This window comes from Sminthopsis crassicaudata, chromosome 3, assembly GCF_048593235.1.
Source record: "Sminthopsis crassicaudata isolate SCR6 chromosome 3, ASM4859323v1, whole genome shotgun sequence".
Lineage (NCBI taxonomy): Eukaryota > Metazoa > Chordata > Mammalia > Dasyuromorphia > Dasyuridae > Sminthopsis > Sminthopsis crassicaudata.
Window position 1 is genome coordinate 632,209,387 of NC_133619.1, and position 20,185 is coordinate 632,229,571.

The 20,185-nt window shown below is 39.4% G+C and overlaps 1 protein-coding gene across 1 annotated transcript in view; it reads left to right on the top strand.

Moving 5' to 3' along the window:
- The first annotated feature begins 17,941 nt into the window (after positions 1-17,941).
- Positions 17,942-20,185, top strand: part of LOC141564237 (tumor necrosis factor receptor superfamily member 14-like) — a 30,806-nt gene continuing 28,562 nt past the window's right edge. Inside the window, exon 1 of the mRNA XM_074306494.1 lies at positions 17,942-18,260. Coding sequence (XP_074162595.1) covers positions 18,083-18,260 — 178 coding nt within the window. The 5' untranslated portion in view covers positions 17,942-18,082. The remainder of the gene's footprint in view (positions 18,261-20,185) is intronic.

Consider the following 20,185-nt stretch of genomic DNA (forward strand, 5'->3'; position numbering starts at 1 on the left):
ATATTCCTGTATCTGCCCCCAGGCAGAGACAATAGATGGGACAGAAGGAGAGAAAGCAGTGGGCACATGGGCAATCTGAAGAAAGGGACCAGTCCTCAAAACCTACCTTGAAGATTGCTTGGAATTGACTGTGGGGTTGAAGTGCTTGTATTTGGGCTGAGTTTGGGGTATCCCACCCTATATTTCTCCTCAGAGTGCATTATTGTCCCATTGTAGCAATGGAAAGTTTTTGAAAAAGCTTCAAAATTTTGCAAGGACCCCATCACCCTGAAGAACCCAAGTGGGAGGAGGGATGAGCACACAGTATTAGACATCTGCTAAATTACTGGGCAGCTAGATGGTACTGGTCTTAGAGACTAGAAGACTTGAGTTGCATTTCTGCGTAAGATACTTCCTAGCTGTGTGACTCTGGGCAAGTCATTTACCCTGTTTATCTCAGTTTCCTCACCTGTAAAATGAGCTGAATTAGAAAATGGAAAATTGTATCTGAGTCTCTGTTGGGAACACTACAAATGGGGTCACAAAGAGTCAGACACAACTGAACTATAATGACAACAAACGGGAGCTCAGTAAACAGTCATGAAGGAGAAACATACAACTAGAGAATTAGGAAGATGATTTAGGAATGAAGCCTGAATTGGGAGGTAGCAGGTGTCTTGGGTTGTGGCAAAATCAGGGCCCAGGTAGCAGAGTGGGTTTGCTGTGGATCGTTCACACAAAAGTATCAAACCTGTGGAGAAGGAATGTGTGTTCTCCCAGAGCCCTGGGTAGCACCTCACACATCCCGATGGCAGAATACACCGACACATGTAGAATTCTTCTGTCCCTGGCTGCAGTTCCATGGATTTTGTTCCACAGAATAAATGTGTTCCCCATTCTAACCCCTTGCAAGCCGCCAGACCTCCTGCTTTCAGACTTCTTTGCTTCAGTCCCTTGTGCATTTGGGGACCAATGGAATGGGGGTGGAAACAATTTCTGAAACTGGACATTGAAAAGTATCAGAAACCACCAAATTCCATGTGGTGTAAGGACTGTTTGAAGGAAGTGGAGAGCTTTCACTTGAAGAAAATCAGACTTGGCGAAAGAGCCTGGTGTCTGCTTTTGAGGCCAAAGAGTCCCACAAAATGCAACCTTTAAGTGCAAGGAGCTGCCTCAAGAGGCTGTGTATTTCTTCCTTCTGGGGGGCCATAAAACAGAGCTGAGAGACCACTCGTACGCTGTGGCATATCGTGGGCATTCTTTTCAGTCATGGCTGGGACCAGATGGCTGCTGGGATCTGTTCTAACCTTTAAATTATGGGATAGCTGTGATTTTCGAGCCAAGAGACCTTTGGCAAAGTCGTTGTCCTTCTCTCTGCTTTTTTGGGAAATGATAAATTAATATCACTGCATGAAGATTATAGAAATTAATAAGCCGTGAATTTAAAATACCTATTATAAATGTGCCTGGCCAAATGCTGCAATGCAGTTAGAGGACCTGAGTCAAATGTCCCTTTCTTTCTATGGGCCTCAGTCTACACATCTATAAAATGGTATAACTCTAGATCCCTTCCATCCCTCATTCTCTTATGCTTTTATATAAAGAGTTGTTTTCACTTCAGCAGAGCCTGGACCACAATACTGCCCAGTTAATCCCCCTTTTAATTGAAGAGATGAGGAATATATATTTCTCTGGGTGAAGGATATTCTGAACAGGTCCATGAAGAGAGTTGTAAACAGCAATCTTGGTACTTGGGAAAATTCAGCTGAGGGGAGGAGGATCTAGAGACCTCAGGGTATATGAGTAGGAACTTGTCCCAGAGAAAGTCAGAAGGGGTGTGGGCTGTTGGGAAAGAAGCTTGCCATCTTCTGGTTTCTTGTTTTAACATGTTTCTATTCTAATTAGGTGCTAAGCTTTTTGTGGTGCAACACTATGGAGGAAGATTGTATTTCAGACACCTCCACATTTCACCCCCTTGGGGAAAAGCCCCAGTCACCCTGTTCTAGTTGTATCTCAGCCTATGTGAGACTATCTGAAATCTGGAAAACTTTAGGCCCTTTGACATAAGGAAGTGAGGCTGCAGGAGGTAAGAGAGGCTTGCCCTATTCAGGTAACAGGCCTGAAGGCCCCAGCTGGGCTCTTCATGGTTAAGATTCAGTGCTGGCAGTCTGGGTTCTCTCCCCACTTGTTCTGTGTAAGCCTGTGTACAGGAGAAACCGGTAAGCCCCATGTTACCCAGAATGTGGGAGAGCCCATCCTGGTAAAAGATCTTTTTGTAATGGGGTCACCCCACCTTGGAGTAAGCACAATAATAATTGCTGGCAGTTAGAAAGCACCTTCTAAATATTTATACAAGCCATCTACCCTACAGAAACTCTTATTGTCTCTCTTGATCCTCACAACAGCTCTGAAAGTCAGGTGTGTTCTGATTCCCATTTTACAGATAATAATAATTATGGTAATGATAATAACAATAGTTAACACTATATATGTGCTGGACGTGTGATAAAAAGCCTTACAATTGTTATTTGAGCATCAGAAAAACCCTAAGAGATAGGAGCTGTTAAAATCCCTATTATACACATGAGGAAGCTAAGGTAGATAGAGTTTAAGTGTCTCACCTGGGGTCATACACCCAATCAATGTTTGAGGCTGGATTTGAACTCATGGTCTTGTGCTTTATCCACTATTCTGTGAGATAGCCTTGGGTATCCCTGTTTGGGACACCACAAACAAAACCTTATAAAAGGAAATTCTCTCCAACCAAAGGGCAGGCCCATGTAAACTGAGGAAGCAGCATGAATTAGTGATAGATTAGGAGTAAGGGATTTGGGTTCAAATCCTGATGACTATTTCTGTGACCTTGAGCAAATAACTCGACTCCTGTGGGCCTCAGTTTACTTACCTGCTAAATGAGGTAAGGTACTTTCTGGCTCTTTGATAGGGATGAGCACTGGGCTTAGTTAGAGTCACAGGACTTTCATTGGAGTTATGACTCTGATCCATGCTAGATGAAACAAATCCATTTTTCTCTCTGCCTCAGTTTCCCTATCTGTAAAACGAGGGGAATTCACTAGATAATTTCTGTGATCCATTTCATTCCAAATCCCAAGATCTTTCTGTTAGGCTTCAAGCACTCAGGACATACTTTCATAATATAGCTTGACATAGCATGTTCTGTTGTATACGGTAGGCACTCAATAGGTGCTGAATGAAGAAATGACATCCAGCTAACTTTATAAGGTTGGCGTATGCCTCCATTATCGCTAACATTTTTTCCTAGTGTGCCGAATCCACTGACCTGTGGGTATGAGAAAGAAAAAGCAAAACCATGGGAATTTCAAAGTACTTTCCTCCAGAATTGTCCTATAGTTAGTGTTTCTTGAAATCTGCCTGCTTTGCCTGGCAATCCCTTGCAACTGCAGAATGTCCCCTCATTACTTTTCCTAGCATCCCCCTGGCTCAGCTCCATTGCTACCTCCTTCAGGATGCCTTTCCTGATCTTTCACATTGCTCCTACTCTTTCCTTCCTCATAGTATCTTCTGCTTTCTTTGTTTTTTTTATGCAGGGCCTGAAATACTGGCCCTCGTTGATTGAATTCCTCAAAACTTGTTGAATTTCCTTCTAGAGATACTTTGTGTCTCGTGATTTATCTTGCATGTACTTGTATCCACACACACCGTCTCCCCCTATTAGAATGTAACTTCTCTGTCCTGAACATAGATCCAGGAGAGATTTTTAAAAATTGTGATGTCTTTCTCCTTGTCATGGTTGGCTAACTCTTTTAGGGTGCTCAATTTTAGTATTTAGTCTGCCAGTCAATGGCATATTCCCACCTCATACAAGTGTCTTTTCTCCTCATTAATTCTGAGTCCCACTAGGGAACTTTGCTTTTCCATTGTAAATTGTTAAAACCCCCTTTCCCTGCTAACTATGTGTTCTATCGGATCTTTTTCACATTTACCACTCCTGGTGCCTATTTTACGTTTGCATCTTGTCTCCAATCTCTTCTCTTAAATAAATGCTCCTTTTGGCAAGGAAAAGATCCTTCTGAGTCTTCACATATGAATTGCTGCCAAACCCCATCATTTGGGAATCTAATATAACAGCCAGCACATAGTGAGTAGATGCTTTAAAAACCCTTGGTTGGTGCAGCTGCTCAGTCCCCTCCCAGATCAGTTCTGGCATGTAAAATCAGAAATATAATTGAAACGTGCTCATTTTCCTTCCAGAGCTACTTTGTGTCTCTTGATTTATCTTGCATAGACTTGTATCCATACTCATTGGGTCCAAATGTAACTTCTCAAGGGCAGGACCTAATATAATGGTTAAGGAATAACAGATACTTTAAAAACTCTTGTTTGGGGCAGCTGCTCAGTCGGCTCCCAGCTTTGTACTCAGTTCAGGTCTGTAAAAACAGAAACAAATCGAAACCTGTTAATGTTCCTTCCAGAGCTATTTTGTATATCTTGATTTATCTTGTATAGACTTGTATCCATACACAGTCTCCCACATTGGAATGTAACTTCTCAAGGGCAGGGAAGCTAGCACACAGTAGATGTTTTAAAAACTTGTTGTTTGATGTACTGCTCAGTCCCATCCCAGTCTTAAAAGTCAAGCCCCATAGATAAAACCAGGAACAATCCAAACTTGTTAATGTTCCTTCCAGAGCTACTTTGTAACTCTTGATTTATATGTTCCTCACTTATAGATGTATGCATGCTATTTTCCTACTTCCCTCATTAGAATATAATTTCTGTAGGGCAGGGACCTAACGTAGTGCCTGGATTCTAGTGGTTTTAAAAATTCTTGTTGGTTGGTTGATTAATTTCAAGATGTAGCTTACCAGTCCCAGTGCAGCCCATTGACTCCCAGGCTTTTATTTGCCCAGGTTCCTTTGAGAGCTTGATACTCTGCCTGGCAAGGTGGGGATGTCACTCAAATCTGGTCTCAGATACTGACTAGCAGTGTGACTCTGGGCAAATCATTTATAAATGCTTGCCTAAGTTTCCTCATTTGTAAAAGGAGCTGGAGAAAGAAATGGCAACTCTCTTATCACTCTACCAAGAGAACCTTAAATGGAAGTGGAGTCAAGATGGCAGAGTAAAGGTAGGCACTCACCCAAGGTCTCCCCCAAACTCCTCCAAATATCTTTAAATAATGACTTTAAACATATGTTAGAGGGCCAGAACCTATAGAAGGACAGAGTGAAACAATTTTCCAGCTGAAGGTTGGCAGAAGGGGTCTATTGCATAGGGGTGGGTCAGGAACTAATCATGGTGAAGACATATCAGCCCAAGCCAGGCCTCAGGAAACTAGGAACAGGCAGCAGTGGCAGTAATCTCCAGATCTCTCAGTCCACAAAGACCAAGGACAACTCAGCAAGACTAGGGGGTGACGGGAGCCCCAGCACAGAATCAGGCTCTGGGGGCACTGAATCAACAGAGACACAAGCAGTGCTGCAGTAGCCACAGTGATCTCAGCAACTGCACTGGCTCCTTCCTGAGATCAAAGCTCAGATAGGGGCTGGAACAGTGGTCAGAGGATGACTGCAGGGCCTCTTTCATGGCATTGTGGCAGGACTCTGTGGCTTTGTCCATACTCAGATCTAGGTAGCAGTGCTAGCTCATAATACAGGTCCCAAGAAGGATTTCTAAAATCCCCTGAAGCTTGGGACATTATGCCTTCCATCTGGAAACAGAACCCTACTTTATTTTTTTTTTTTAATTTTTTATTTTATTTTATAATTATAACATTTTTTGACAGTACATATGCATGGGTAATTTTTTACAACATTATCCCTTGCACTTACTTCTATTCAGATTTTTCCCTTCCTCCCCCAACCCCCTCCCCCAGATGGCAAGCAGTCTTATATATGTTAAATATATTACAGTATAATTTAGATACAATATATGTGTGTAGAACCGAATTTTTTGTTGCACAGGAAGAATTGGATTCAGAAGGTAAAAATAACAGTTTACATTCATTTCCCAGTGTTCCTTTTCTGGATGTAGCTGGTTCTGTCCATCATTAATCAATTGGAATTGGATTAGTTCTTCTCTATGTTGAAGAAATCCACTTCCATCAGCATACATCCTCGTACAGTATCATTGTTGAAGTGTATAATGATCCTCTGGTTCTGCTCATTTCACTCAGCATCAGTTGATGTAAGTCTCTCCAAGCCTCTCTGTATTTCTCCTGTTGGTCATTTCTTATAGAACAATAATATTCCATAACATTCATATACCATAATTTACCCAACCATTCTCCAATTGATGGACATCCATTCATCTTCCAGCTTCTAGCCACTATGAAAAGGGCTGCCACAAACATTTTGGCACATACAGGACCCTTTCCCTTCTCTAGTAGTTCCTTGGGGTATAAGCCCAGTAGTAGTATGGCTGGGTCAAAGGGTATGCACATTTTGATAACTTTTTGGGCATAATTCCAGATTGCTCTCCAGAATGGTTGGATTCTTTCACAACTCCACCAACAATGCATCAGTGTCCCAGTTTTCCCACAGCCCCTCCAACATTCATCGTTATTTGTTCCTGTCATCTTAGCCAATCTGACAGGTGTGTAATGATACCTCAGAGTTGTCTTAATTTGCATTTCTCTGATCAATAGTGATTTGGAACACTCTTTCATATGAGTGGAAATAGTTTTAATTTCATCATCTGAAAATTGTCTGTTCATATCCTTTGACCATTTATCAATTGGAGAATGGCTTGATTTCTTATAAATTAAAGTCAATTCTCTGTATATTTTGGAGATGAGGCCTTTATCAGAACCTTTAACTGTAAAAATTTTTTCCCAATTTGTTACTTCCCTTCTAATCTTGTTTGCATTAGTTTTGTTTGTGCAGAAACTTTTTAATTTGGTGTAATCAAAATGTTCTATTTTGTGATCAATAATGGTCTCTAGTTCTCCCTTGGACACAAACTCCTTCCTCCTCCACAAGTCTGAGAGGTAAACCATCCCATGTTCCTCCAATTTATTTATGATTTCGTTCTTTATGCCTAAATCTTGGACCCATTTTGATCTAATCTTAGTATGTGGTGTTAAATGTGGGTCCATGCCTAGTTTCTGCCATACTAATTTCCAGTTTTCCCAGCAGTTTTTGTCAAATAATGAATTCTTATCCCAAAATTTGGGATCTTTGGGTTTGTCAAAGATTAGATTGCTATTTTTATTCACTATCTTGTCCTGTGAACCTAACCTATGCCACTGATCAACTAGTTTATTTCTTAGCCAATACCAAATGGTTTTGGTGACTGTTGCTTTATAATATAGCTTTAAATCAGGTACACTTAGACTTCCGGCCAAGATGGCGGCGTGGAGGCAGACAGCTGCTTGAGCTCCTCGTTTTCTCTCAGAACTTACTTCATGACAAGCCTCTGACTTAATGCTTGACCCAGAAAGAAATCCACAAATTATCACCAAGAGAAGACATCCTTGAAAGTCGCCAGAAAAGGTCTGTGTTTGTTCGGGGGAGGGTCAATGAGACTGGGCGTAGACTGAGGGCAGACAGCCAGAGCAAGACAGGCAGCTCACACAGCTCAGACCGGAGGGGGAGGGTGTGATCTCTGCCATTTCTGTGAAAGGGCTTTTGCCCCAGTGTGGATGCTCCGTCTTGGCAGCAAGCCAGGAGCAGCAGAGAGGGTGTAAACACCGGAGGTGAAGATTAAAACCCCAGAAAGCCAGCGTCTCTCAGAGCCCGGCCACCCCCAACCCCCACCTGGACTGACTCGGTGCGTTCTCAGAGCCTCAGAGCGCAGACTCAGTACAGTCATTGCTGTTCTGTTAGTGGCTCTCTGCTGCCCTACCCCCAGTCTGTAGAGGAAGCCCATTAATACCATCCAGCCCTATCCCCCGCAAAACAGACCAATTGTTTCTCTTGTCAGTTTGTTTTCTTTGATTCCTGCTCTGACAAAATGAACAAAAAATTCAAAAGGGCTCTAACCATTGACAGCTTCTGTGTGGAGAGGGAGCAGACTTCAAATGCTGAGGAGACTAGGAACAGAATGTCCCCAGATGTATCCCCTGGGAGGGATATAAGCTGCTCCTCAATACAAAAGAACCTCATAGAGGAAATCAAAAAGGCTCTCACAAGAGAGCTGGAAGAGAAATGGGAAAAGGAAAGGGAAGCTTGGCAAGAGAGCCTGGAGAAGTCATCCCATGCATTCAAAGAAAGAATGGATAAAGAAATCAAATCATTGAGAAACAAGATTAGTGAGCTGGAAAAGGTAAACAACTCCAAGGAAAACAGGATTAGTGAGATGGAAAAGGTAAACAACTCCAAGGAAAACAGGATTAGTGAGCTGGAAAAAGAAATCAGCTCTCTAAAAAATAAAATGGATAAAATGGAAAAAAATTCCATAGAAGATAAAAACTCAATTGGACAATTACAAAGAGATATAAAAAAAGTGAGTGAAGAAAATACATCATTGAAAATTAGACTGGAACAAATAGAAATGAATGACTCAAGGAGAAACCAAGAGGGAGTCAAGCAAAACCAGAGAAATGAAACAATTGAAAAGACTGTCAAGTACCTTACCAGAAAGACAACAGACCTGGAAAACAGATCCAGGAGAGACAATTTGAGAATAATCGGACTCCCTGAAAAATGGGAGGAAAAAAAGAGCTTGGACACCATTTTCGAGGAAATTATCAAAGAGAACTGCCCAGACGTTTTGGAAACAGAGGGTAAAATAGACATTGAGAAAATTCATCGATCACCTACTGAAAGGGACCCTAAAATCAAAACGCCAAGAAATATAGTGGCCAAGTTCAAGAACCATCAGACAAAGGAAAAGATATTGGAAGCTGCTAGAAAAAAACAATTCAGATATGGAGGATCCGCAATAAGGATAACACAGGATCTAGCAGCATCCACATTAAAAGAACGCAGGGCCTGGAACATGATATTCCGAAAGGCTAAGGAACTTGGTATGCAGCCAAGAATAACTTACCCAGCAAGAATGAGCATCGTTTTCCAGGGAAGAAGATGGACATTTAACGAAATAAATGAATTCCATCTATTTTTGATGAAAAAACCAGACCTACATAAGAGGTTTGATCTTCAAATACAGAACTCAAGAGACTTCTAAAAAAGGTAAAAAGAAATCTTGAGAACTATACTTCTGTCAAAAAAATATGTAAAGAACATATGTACAATTTGTCTTAGAAACTAGAGGTGGAAAGGAGATTATATCATAAAAAAGTATAAAGTGGTGGTACTACATCTCATGAAGAGGTAAAGGTAACCTATTATATCTGAGAGAAAGAAAGGAGGGAGATGAACATAGCGTGTATCAATAGACATATTCGATTTATGGTGAAACTTCTTCCACTTCATTGAAAAGTGAAAGGGAAGGAGTAAGCTAAGGGGAAGGGAATACAGTAATTTCGAGGAAAAGGGGTAAAATAAGGGGAGGATCTTTAAGGTGGAGGAGGGATCCTAAAAAGGGAGGGCTGTGAAAAGCAAGTGGTGTTTACCAGTTGAATACTGGATAGGAGGGTAAAAGGGAAGGAAAGGGGAAAAGCATAAGCAGGGGTTAATAGGATGGCAAGCAATATAGAATTAGTCCTTCTAACCATAAATGTGAATGGGGCAAACTGCCTCATAAAGAGGAAGCAGTTAGCAGACTGGATTAAAAGTCAGAATCCTACTATATGTTGTTTACAGGAAACACACCTGAAACAGGATGAGACATTCAAACTAAAAGTAAAAGGGTGGAGCAGAATCTATTATGCTTCAGGCAAAACCAAAAAAGCAGGAGTAGCCATCCTCATCTCAGATCAAGCAAAAACAAAAATTGATCTAATTAAAAGAGATAAGGAAGGGCATTATATCCTGCTAAAGGGAAGCATCAATAGTGAAGCAGTATCAATATTAAACATGTATGCACCAAGTGATGCAGCATCTAAATTCTTAAAAGAGAAATTAAGAGAGCTGCAAGAGGAAATAGATAGCAAAACTATAATAGCGGGAGATCTCAACCTTGCACTCTCAGAATTAGATAAATCAAACCACAAAATAAATAAGAAAGAAGTCAAAGAGGTAAATAGAATACTAGAAAAGTTTGATATGATAGATCTTTGGCGAAAGCTAAATGGAGACAGAAAGGAATATACTTTCTTCTCAGCAGTTCATGGAACCTATACAAAAATTGATCATATACTAGGGCATAAAAACCTCAAAATCAAATGAAGTAAGGCAGAAATAGTAAATGCATCCTTTTCAGACCATAATGCAATCAAAATAACATTTAATAAAAAGCCAGGGGAAAATAGACCAAAAAATAATTGGAAACTAAATAATCTTATACTAAAGAATGATTGGGTAAAACAGCAAATCATAGACATAATTAATAACTTCACCCAAGAAAATGACAATAATGAGACATCATACCAAAATGTGTGGGATACAGCCAAAGCAGTAATTAGGGGAAGTTTTATATCTCTACAGGCCTACCTGCATAAAATAGAGAAAGAGAGGGCCAACGAATTGGGTTTACAACTAAAATTGCTAGAAAAGGAACAAATTAAAAACCCCCAGACAAACACAAAACTTGAAATTCAAAAAATAAAAGGTGAGATTAATAAAATTGAAAGTAAAAAAACTATTGAATTAATTAATAAAACTAAGAGTTGGTTTTATGAAAAAACCAACAAAATAGACAAACCCTTAGTAAACCTGATTAAAAAAAGGAAAGAGAAAAAGCAAATTGATAGTCTTGAAAATGAAAAGGGTGAACTCACCACTAATGAAGAGGAAATTAGAACAATAGTTAGGAGCTACTTTGCTCAACTTTATGCCGATAAATTTGATAACTTAAATGAAATGGAAGAATACCTTCAAAAATATAGCTTGCCCAGATTAACAGAGGAAGAAGTAAGTAGTCTAAATAGTCCCATCTCAGAAAAAGAAATAGACCAAGCTATTAACCAACTTCCTAAGAAAATGTCCCCAGGACCAGATGGATTTACAGGTGAATTCTACCAAACATTTAAAGAACAACTAACTCCAATGCTATGTAAACTATTTGAAAAAATAGGGATTGAAGGAGTCCTACCAAATTCCTTCTATGACACAGACATGGTACTGATACCTAAACCAGGTAGATCGAAAACTGAGAAAGAAAACTATAGACCAATTTCCTTAATGAATATTGATGCTAAAATCTTAAATAAGATATTAGCAAATAGACTTCAGAAAATCATCCCCAGGATAATACACTATGACCAAGTGGGATTTATACCAGGAATTCAGGGATGGTTTAATATTAGGAAAACTATTAGTATAATTGACCATATTAATAATCAAATTGATAAAAACCATATGATCATCTCAATAGATGCAGAAAAGGCATTTGATAAAATCCAACATCCATTCCTACTAAAAACGCTTGAGAGTATAGGAATAAATGGACTATTCCTTAAAATAATAAGGGGCATATATTTAAAACCTTCAGTAAACATCATATGTAATGGTGATAAACTAGAACCTTTCCCTGTAAGATCAGGAGTGAAACAAGGTTGCCCACTATCACCATTACTATTCAATATAGTACTAGAAACTCTAGCCTTGGCAATAAGAGCCGAGAAAGAGATCCAAGGAATTAGAGTAGGAAATGAAGAAATCAAATTGTCACTTTTCGCAGATGACATGATGGTATACTTAGAGAACCCCAAAGACTCTGCTAAAAAGCTATTAGAAATAATTCAGAATTTTAGCAAAGTCGCAGGATACAAAATAAATCCACATAAATCCTCAGGATTTTTATACATTACCAACACAATCCAACAGCAAGAGATACAAAGAGAAATTCCATTCAAAATAACAGTCGATAGTATCAAATATTTGGGAATATATCTACCAAAGGAGAGTCAGGAATTATATGAGCAAAATTACAAAACACTTGCCACAAAAATAAAGTCAGATTTAAATCATTGGAAAGACATTCAATGTTCTTGGATAGGCCGAGCGAATATAATAAAGATGACAATACTCCCCAAACTAATCTATTTATTTAGTGCTATACCAATCAGACTCCCAAGAAACTATTTTAATGACCTAGAAAAAATAACAACAAAATTCATATGGAAGAATAAAAGGTCGAGAATTGCAAGGGAACTAATGAAAAAAAAGTCAGAGGAAGGTGGTCTAAGTGTACCCTACTTTATTTTAAAAAAAATTAAAGCTTTTTATTTATAAAACATATGCATGGGTAATTTTTCAACTTTGACTCTTGCAAATCCTTCTGTTCCCCCACGCCTATTCCCTCTTCCCCCCCATGTCCTCCCCTATATGGCAGGTAGTCTAATACATGTTAAATATGGTAAAATGTATGTATACATATTTATACAGTTATCTTGTTACACAAGAAAAATTAAATAAAAAAGGAAAAAAAAACTGGGAAAGAAAATGAAATGTAAGCAAACAACAACAAAAAGAGTGAAAACACTATGTTGTGATCCCACAATGTGGGAACCCACAGTTCTCTCTCTGGGTGCAGATGGCTCTCTTTATCACAGGATCATAGGAACTAGCCTGAATCACCTCATTGTTGAAGAGTGTTGCATCCATCAGAATTGATCATGGTATATATAGTCTTGTTGTTGTGATATATAATGATCTCCTGGTTCTGCTCATTTCATTCAGCATCAGTTCATATAAGTCTCTCCAGGCCTTTCTGAAATCATCCTGTTGTCATATAGAATAATATTCTATGACATTCATAGACCATAACTTTTTTAGCCATTCTCCAGCTGATGGGCATCCACTCAGTTTCCAGTTTTTAGCCACTACACAGAGGGCTGCCACAAACATTTTTGCACATGTGGGTCCCTTTCCCTCCTTTAAGGTCTCCTTGGATATAAGCCCAGTAGTAACACTGCTGGGTCAAAGCATATGCACAGTTTGATAACTTTTTTGAGCATAGTCCAAAAGAATGAAAAAGTGAAGGGAGGGGGAGAAATGTTTTTTTCCAAAGTCTTATTGGAAAAACAAAACAACTGACCTAGAAAATAGATCGATGAAAGACTTTTTAAAATCATGGTGTCTTTCTCCACTTCCCCAGGGCATAGAACCAGAGTTCTATGATGGGAATAGTTTTCTGTAATTTTTGCTTCACTTTGCTTCAGTTATTATACATGGGTACAGTACAGCACAAGAATGTAGCCATTATGAGGATGATTGATAATATTAAGCTGCATTGTGAGTTTCTGATTTCTAAGCCAGAAAAGACAACTCTGAATAATTTCAACTATTAACATATTCATTACATATATCATATAGATATGAAAATCCTAATAATTTTAAATGCCCTCCTTTTAACCAAAGGTCATCCTGACCCTGAAGACTGATGGAGAACATTCACTTGAGACATGATTTTGATTTTATATAAGAGTAAGTGAGCTACAAAATGAATGTCAAGGTAGATAGCAAGGCAAATGAAGAAAAGAAATATCGTTCTAGGAAGAGAAGAATGGAAAATATTGCAGCAATTTCTAGGCAATGTACTTTAAAGTTTAAAGAACTATTGTCTTTCCCTATGTGAAAGGATTGGTTTATATAGAAACATTCTCCCCCAATGATGGTGCAGGCCCCCCTCTCTGGATAATTAGTGTGTCCAGCACCCTACGATTTTGCAATACCATAAAGGCAAGTGAATCAACATGCATTTGCAGGCTTGTTTCTCTGCATATTCTAATTCTATGGCTAGTGCTGCTGAGAGGTTCCAGAGAGATGGTTACAACATGGCAAAGGTGGCTGTGGCATCAAGCAATCTATCTATTGAATAGAGGCTAATAGAACTATCATGGGCAAGAAAGCAAGTTTCTGTTGGCAATGGAGTGACAATTTTAATCAGAGAGGAACTTCAGCCAAGTGATTCTCTGGAAATGGAAAAAAATCTGTGTGTACAATAGACAAAAGCAGAGAGGCCTTCCCAGAAAGGAGGAAAGTTACAATATAGAATAGAGCCACATAAGAAAGTGCTGTAGAGAAACTGGAAACTAAGTGGATGCCCATCAATTGGAGACTGGATGAATAAATTGTGGTATATGAACATTATGGAATATTATTATTCTGTAAGAAATAACCAGCAGGATGATTTCAGAAAAGCCTGGAGGGACTTACATGAACTGATGCTGAGTAAAATGAGCAGGACCAAGAGATCATTGTATACTTCAACAACAATACTATATGTTGATCAGTCCTGATGGATGTGGCCCTCTTCAACAATGAAATGAGCCAAATCCGTTCCAATAGAGCAGTAATGAACTGAACCAGCTACACTCAGTGAAAGAACTCTGGGAGATGAACAGGAACCACTACATAGAATTCCCAATCCCTCTACTTTTGTCCCCCTGCATTTTTGATTTCCTTCACAGGATAATTGTACACTATTTCAAAGTCCAATTCTTTTTGTACAGCAAAAGAACTGTTTGGACATGCATACATATATTGTATTTAATTTATACTTTAACTTATGTAACATATATTGGTCAACCTGCCATCTAGGTAAAGGGAGGTGGGGGAAAGGAGGGGAAAAATTGGAACAAAAGGCTTGGCAAATGTCAGTGTTGTAAAATTACCCATGCATATATTATATATCTTGTAAATAAAAAGCTATAATAAAAAAAGAGAGAGAGATGACAGAATCCTTAAAGACAGGGACTGTCCCTCATGGTGATCCTCATCATTCCTTTTCCCACATTCATTCACTTACTCTTTTCTCTGGGATATATTAAAATTCACTTATTACTCTACTCATTTATTTATTACTCTAATTAAGCATTTATTAATTGCCTACTTAATATTGTGCTAAGGGCTAAAATATAAAGAGAAAATGAAAACGCAATTCTTGACCTCATGTAGTTTACATCCTAATGGGGGATACCCCTCTAAATAGAAATTATACATAAGATCATTTGAGTAGAAAAGCCTAAAATAATACTGAGGGTATCTGGAAAGGTGTGGGAGTTGGCTCATCAGCCCAGTCTGATTTACATTGATCTTGGGATGCCAGGAAAGAGTTGGGGGCAAGATCCTGAGCTGAACTAAGAGCTACCTTAGCAATCTACCTCCTGGATGTAATGTACATCTCTGTCCACATGTTCAAATTATGGGACAGATTCTCCAATTGATAAATGTTTAAAGGATATGAACAATTTTCAGATGAAGAAATTAAAACTATTTGTAGTCTATGAAAAGGTGCTCCAAATCACTGTTGATCAGAGAAATACAAATTAAGACAACTCTGAGACACCACTACACACCTGTCAGATTGATTAAGATGACAACAAAACATAATGACAAAGGTTAGAGGGGATGTGGGTGACAAACTGGTGCAATGGAAAGAGTGCTGGGGATCTGGAGTCAGGAAGATCTGAGTTCTAATCTAACCTCAGGCACTTTCTAGCTGTATGACTTTCTTTGGCTCAGTTTCCTTATATGTGAAAGGAGCCAGAGAAAGAATTGGCAAATCACTCCAATAACTTTATCAAGAAAACCTCAAATGAGGGTTTAAAAGAATTTTACATGATAAAATAGCAAAAAATAACATGACAAGAAAAAAAAAATTAAGGTATCAAATAGCTCCTGTAGAGCAGGGACCATTTCATTGTCTCTGTGCCCAGCACCAGCTCACTGCCTGCTGCCCCCTGTGGGCACTTAATGTAGAATGTATGAAGACATGGAAGAAAAAAGACATATAGAAAGAAGAAGTGTCTCACAGAGGAGAATAGGAAGGACTTTTGACCCATGGAACTCATACAATGGAGCCTCACAGAAATGGAGGGTGGGGTTTTTATGGGCCCTTCAGTAAAACCCTGCAATTTAGGGTGAAAAGTATGGTCAAATAGCCCCACTCTCCACCCAATTTGCGGAGAAAATGACACATGGAAGAAGCATAAGATAGAAAAACTAACTTGTCCCAGCTCTGGAGAACGAGCTCCCAACACCCCACAATTTCTTGAAAGTGATGAGAAATTCTATTCCGAAGGACAAAGCTGCACTTGTAGAGGGCCCCACATGATGCAAAGCCCCAGATCCAGCAAAGGCTGTCATGTTTTGTCTTAAAAGAAAGTTCTCAGAGTCTGTCTTCAAGAAATGCTGGGAATGACACCATTGCAGAATCCAGCAGCCCTTTCCCACGACACATAAGAGGTATTGCCTAAGAAAAATAGAAAGATATAGAGGTAGGTTGGTTCCTGAACTTTGAACAAAGAGACTTATGTGGACTAGGACACCGTGCCACAAGACACCCTTGATTGTCTTCTAGGCAGCCAGTAACTTTCAGTCTTATACTTGCCTAGTGAATACTGTCAGTCATTCACTCAATCAACTTTTATTAAACACCTTCTGTGTACTAAGCACTATCAGATTCCTCCATCTAAAGGAGACAAAGACTGCTTTCACAGTCCAGGGACTGAGATGTGAGTAAAGCTGACTCCTACAAGGTTAGTGAGAGACTAGACAATTTGTCAGTTTATAAACTAGCCCCACAGAACTGGGGTGATGGGAGACAGAACTCTGTAAGGACTATTTATCACAGCCACCTATTGCCCACAGGAGAATTAGAGCAGGTGGAGAGAGCTGAGACGGGAGTGTCCATGGTAAGAAAAGTGAGAAAAAGAGACCATCAGGTGTACAGACTTTCTGATTCAGATGTAGACACTGAACGTGTAAAGGAAACCACATGGGTTATTATGGAGCAGGAGAATTAAACCAAGAGCCAATTCTGGTCATGCCCAAACCTGCTAAAGAAATACAGAGATTATTACATTCAGCCTTGAATGTACTGGTAGCCAACCTGGAATGGTGGCCAACTCAGATGTAGAAACAAATTTATCATCATTCTAGAGTCAGCCCATCCCAACTTCTAGCACCATTGTAAAGCAGAGAGTTCAGTCAGTGTCAAGAGAAGGATGCTTATGAGATCAGTCACTACACTAAGGTATGATGCAATCAATAATCTGAAAACACAGCTATAAATGTTATACAGTTGTATTTGTCTAGGTGACAATGGGAGGCATTCTTTTGTGAAAAATGTTTTGGTTATAATTGCATTTCTATTGATGTGCATGTAAATCACTACATGTTGAAAATGGTTTTTATTTTCCGTTATGTTCATTTGATTCTGTTTTATGTTATATTTATGCTATGGCAAGGCTTGTGGTAGGTATTGGTACTTATAATTCAGTTGTGTTTTGTATAGGGATTTATTCATTTTTATTGAAGTGAGATAGTTTTGCTTGGTAAATTAGCCATTATTTTTTAATTTATTGCTTGAAATATACATATATATGTGTGTGTATATTATATATATGCATACATAAATATATACATACACACACCTACATACACACACATAGATATGCATCTATGTTCTCCAAAGAAGCAGGTAGAGAACCAGGCTCAAAGTTAGAAAAACTCTAATGCAAATCTTGGGAGTTGCATGATGGGACACTGCTGGGTATGGTGTGTGTGTGTGGTGTGTGTGTGTGTGTGTGTGTGTGTGTGTGTGATCAATTTTTCCCTAAGTTTTGCCTAAGAAAGATAAACTAAGTTATCTCCCAAGTTGAATGACTCCACAGTTTTCATCAGAGACACAGAGGGGGTCAGGGTTTGGCAGCTCAGGGATTCATACAAAGGTGGGAGGGGAAGGGGCTCAGAACTGAAAACTCAGGTATCTAGGAATAGACACACCTCAAATTCCAAACTTGTCTTGTAGCAGTCAGGAGGGGAAAGTTCTGACTATCTGTGACCTGAGCAGGATCTGGGGGAGACTGTACCACGTAATATAAAGTGCCAAAAGAGTTTTACAAAAAGTTAGGGCTCATGAGATTGAGTTCAGGGATCTGGTCTGTGGATGGTGTAGAGTAGAGTGACTGGAAACAGTGGGAGGAGTTTTCTTTCTTTTCTCCCCTTCTAGCCTATATAAAACTCCTGCTTTTGGAAGTTACACGCTAATTAGAGAGAGAGAGAGGGAGAGAGAGAGAGAGTTTAGAGATTAAATTCTAGGATCCCAGGTCTGGAACAGGAAGAAATCCTGAGGGTTTTCAAGTTGTCTCCAGTCATCTAGCCAGTGAATGACAAAATCAAGATCACAGCTCACTTTTCCTGACATCCTGGATTATTCTCTCTTCCTGGCTCTCATTGCCTTCCTTTTCCTTGCCCAAGCTATTCAACAAGTTTATGGCTTATGCACTGGAGTGTATGGAGGACTTTATGAAGTAGACGGGGAGTGCTGTTACCCTTGTGATCCAGGTAGGTGAGAGAATTTCTTCCTCTGAGACAAATCATTCTCTTACTCTGGTACATGGCTGCCTCTTCCAAGCTCTCTTCTGTCTTCATGAGTCCATTCAAATTCCAGAATCACAGAATCTCAGAGCTTAAAGGAACTCTGAGGGGAAGGAGGGGATGTTCTCAGAGTTTAGAGGAATGATGGAGGTGCCATAAGAAGGCAAACAATTTGATTTAGGCATAAAAATGTGTGTGTGTGTGTGTGTGTGTGTGTGTGTGTGTGTTTACATCATTAGTCATGCTATAAAAGAAAACAGACCAAAAAGAAAGATAAAGTTAAAAAATAAAAAAATGTGCTTCAGTGTGAATTCAGATTGCATCTTTCTCTGGGGAGAGATAACATTTTTTACCATAAGTCCTTCACAGTTGTCTTGCATCATTGTGCTAAAAATAGCTAAGTAATTCTCAGTTAATCATGTTACATTATCGTTGTTACTGTGTATAATTTTCTTATTTTGTATCAGTTTGAATGGGACTGACTGGGTGAAGATTGTTCAGTTTGACACTAAGTCACATTATCTATATTCCCAGAATCAAGTCAGATATTGACTGGGGTAAAACTGTGTCCCCTTTAATCTGTGAAATAATTACCCTGAAATTGTGTCCCCTTTGATTCAGGGTCTCCCAGACTCCAGAGATTCTAGGAGAAGGCTATTTTCTGAACTAGGCCTCTCTAAGGCAAATCAACCCCCCTTGATTTTTGGGGGGGCAGCCGGATCCCTATTCAGGAAGCCTTCAAAGTGATTTTCATTCCATTGGGAGATCTGGGTCTGATATTTCATGGCTTGAAACTCCAAGTCCCTAGTCCTGGGGGCACTGACTTTCTTTTCAACTGGGAACCTGAGCCTCAGACTTCTGACTTACTTCTTGACTAGTTGAGCAATGTAGAAGATGGACTGAAGCATGAGTACTTCTGAGAAACCCTTCTTTCCTTTGATTCTTCCTTGTTTCCTATATGGTCAGTCAAAAGTGAGCAGCTCCAACCTGTCTCTCCACTCTCCAGAAGGAAGACTTGGTTACAGAAAAGCCCTTCTAGAAAGGATAATTCTAAACTTCTTATTTTTTGCAGAAATCCAGAGTAGGAATTATGCTTTTGTCAAAGGACCTCTCCCTTTGGCATAGCTGCTTACCAGGACACTTGCCCACTCTGAAGACATTCTTTTCTCAGTAATGACCCTTTTAATTTCCTTGCCAGGATTTCTCTGCTAGGACCTCTTGTCACTCAGAAGTCTGTCTTCCTAGCAAAGCTGACTTCTCAGTGCCCATAAAACTTGCTTTTTTGCCACTAATATTTTGGGTGCTTGAATTCTTTCACATTGGACCTGCACCTCCGACCAAAAAGGGGATTCCCACAACTCTCTGCACTGCCACTGGAACAACATCAATGTGACCCATAGGAAGCAGATAGCATTGGTCAAGGATAATTAGGTCCTTTTAGTCTATCCAATGAAAAGGCTTAGATCTTTTACTTTTTAAACCCTAACAAGTTGGAAGCTGGTCAGGTTCCATAAGCACATAGTGGGAGCTGGAATGGCTCCCAGGTGTGCGTCTGGGCCTCTCACTGCAGGGACTAAATAAATGCTTTCTCTTTGTACCTGAAGATGTCTCTGATTAGTTCATTTTGGGAAGGGGTCTAGAACCCTTTCCACACAAAGTTCATGCAAGTATTTTTGGGTTTATCTGCTAATCCTGCTCCATCATTTCTTTCTTTCTTTCTTTCTTTCTTTCTTTCTTTCTTTCTTTCTTTCTTTCTTTCTTTCTTTCTTTCTTTCTTTCTTTCTTTCTTTCTTTCTTTCTTTCTTTCTTTCTTTCTTTCTTTCTTTCTTTCTTTCTTTCTTTCTTTCTTTCTTTCTTTCCTTCTTTCTTTCCTTCCTTCCTTCCTTCCTTCC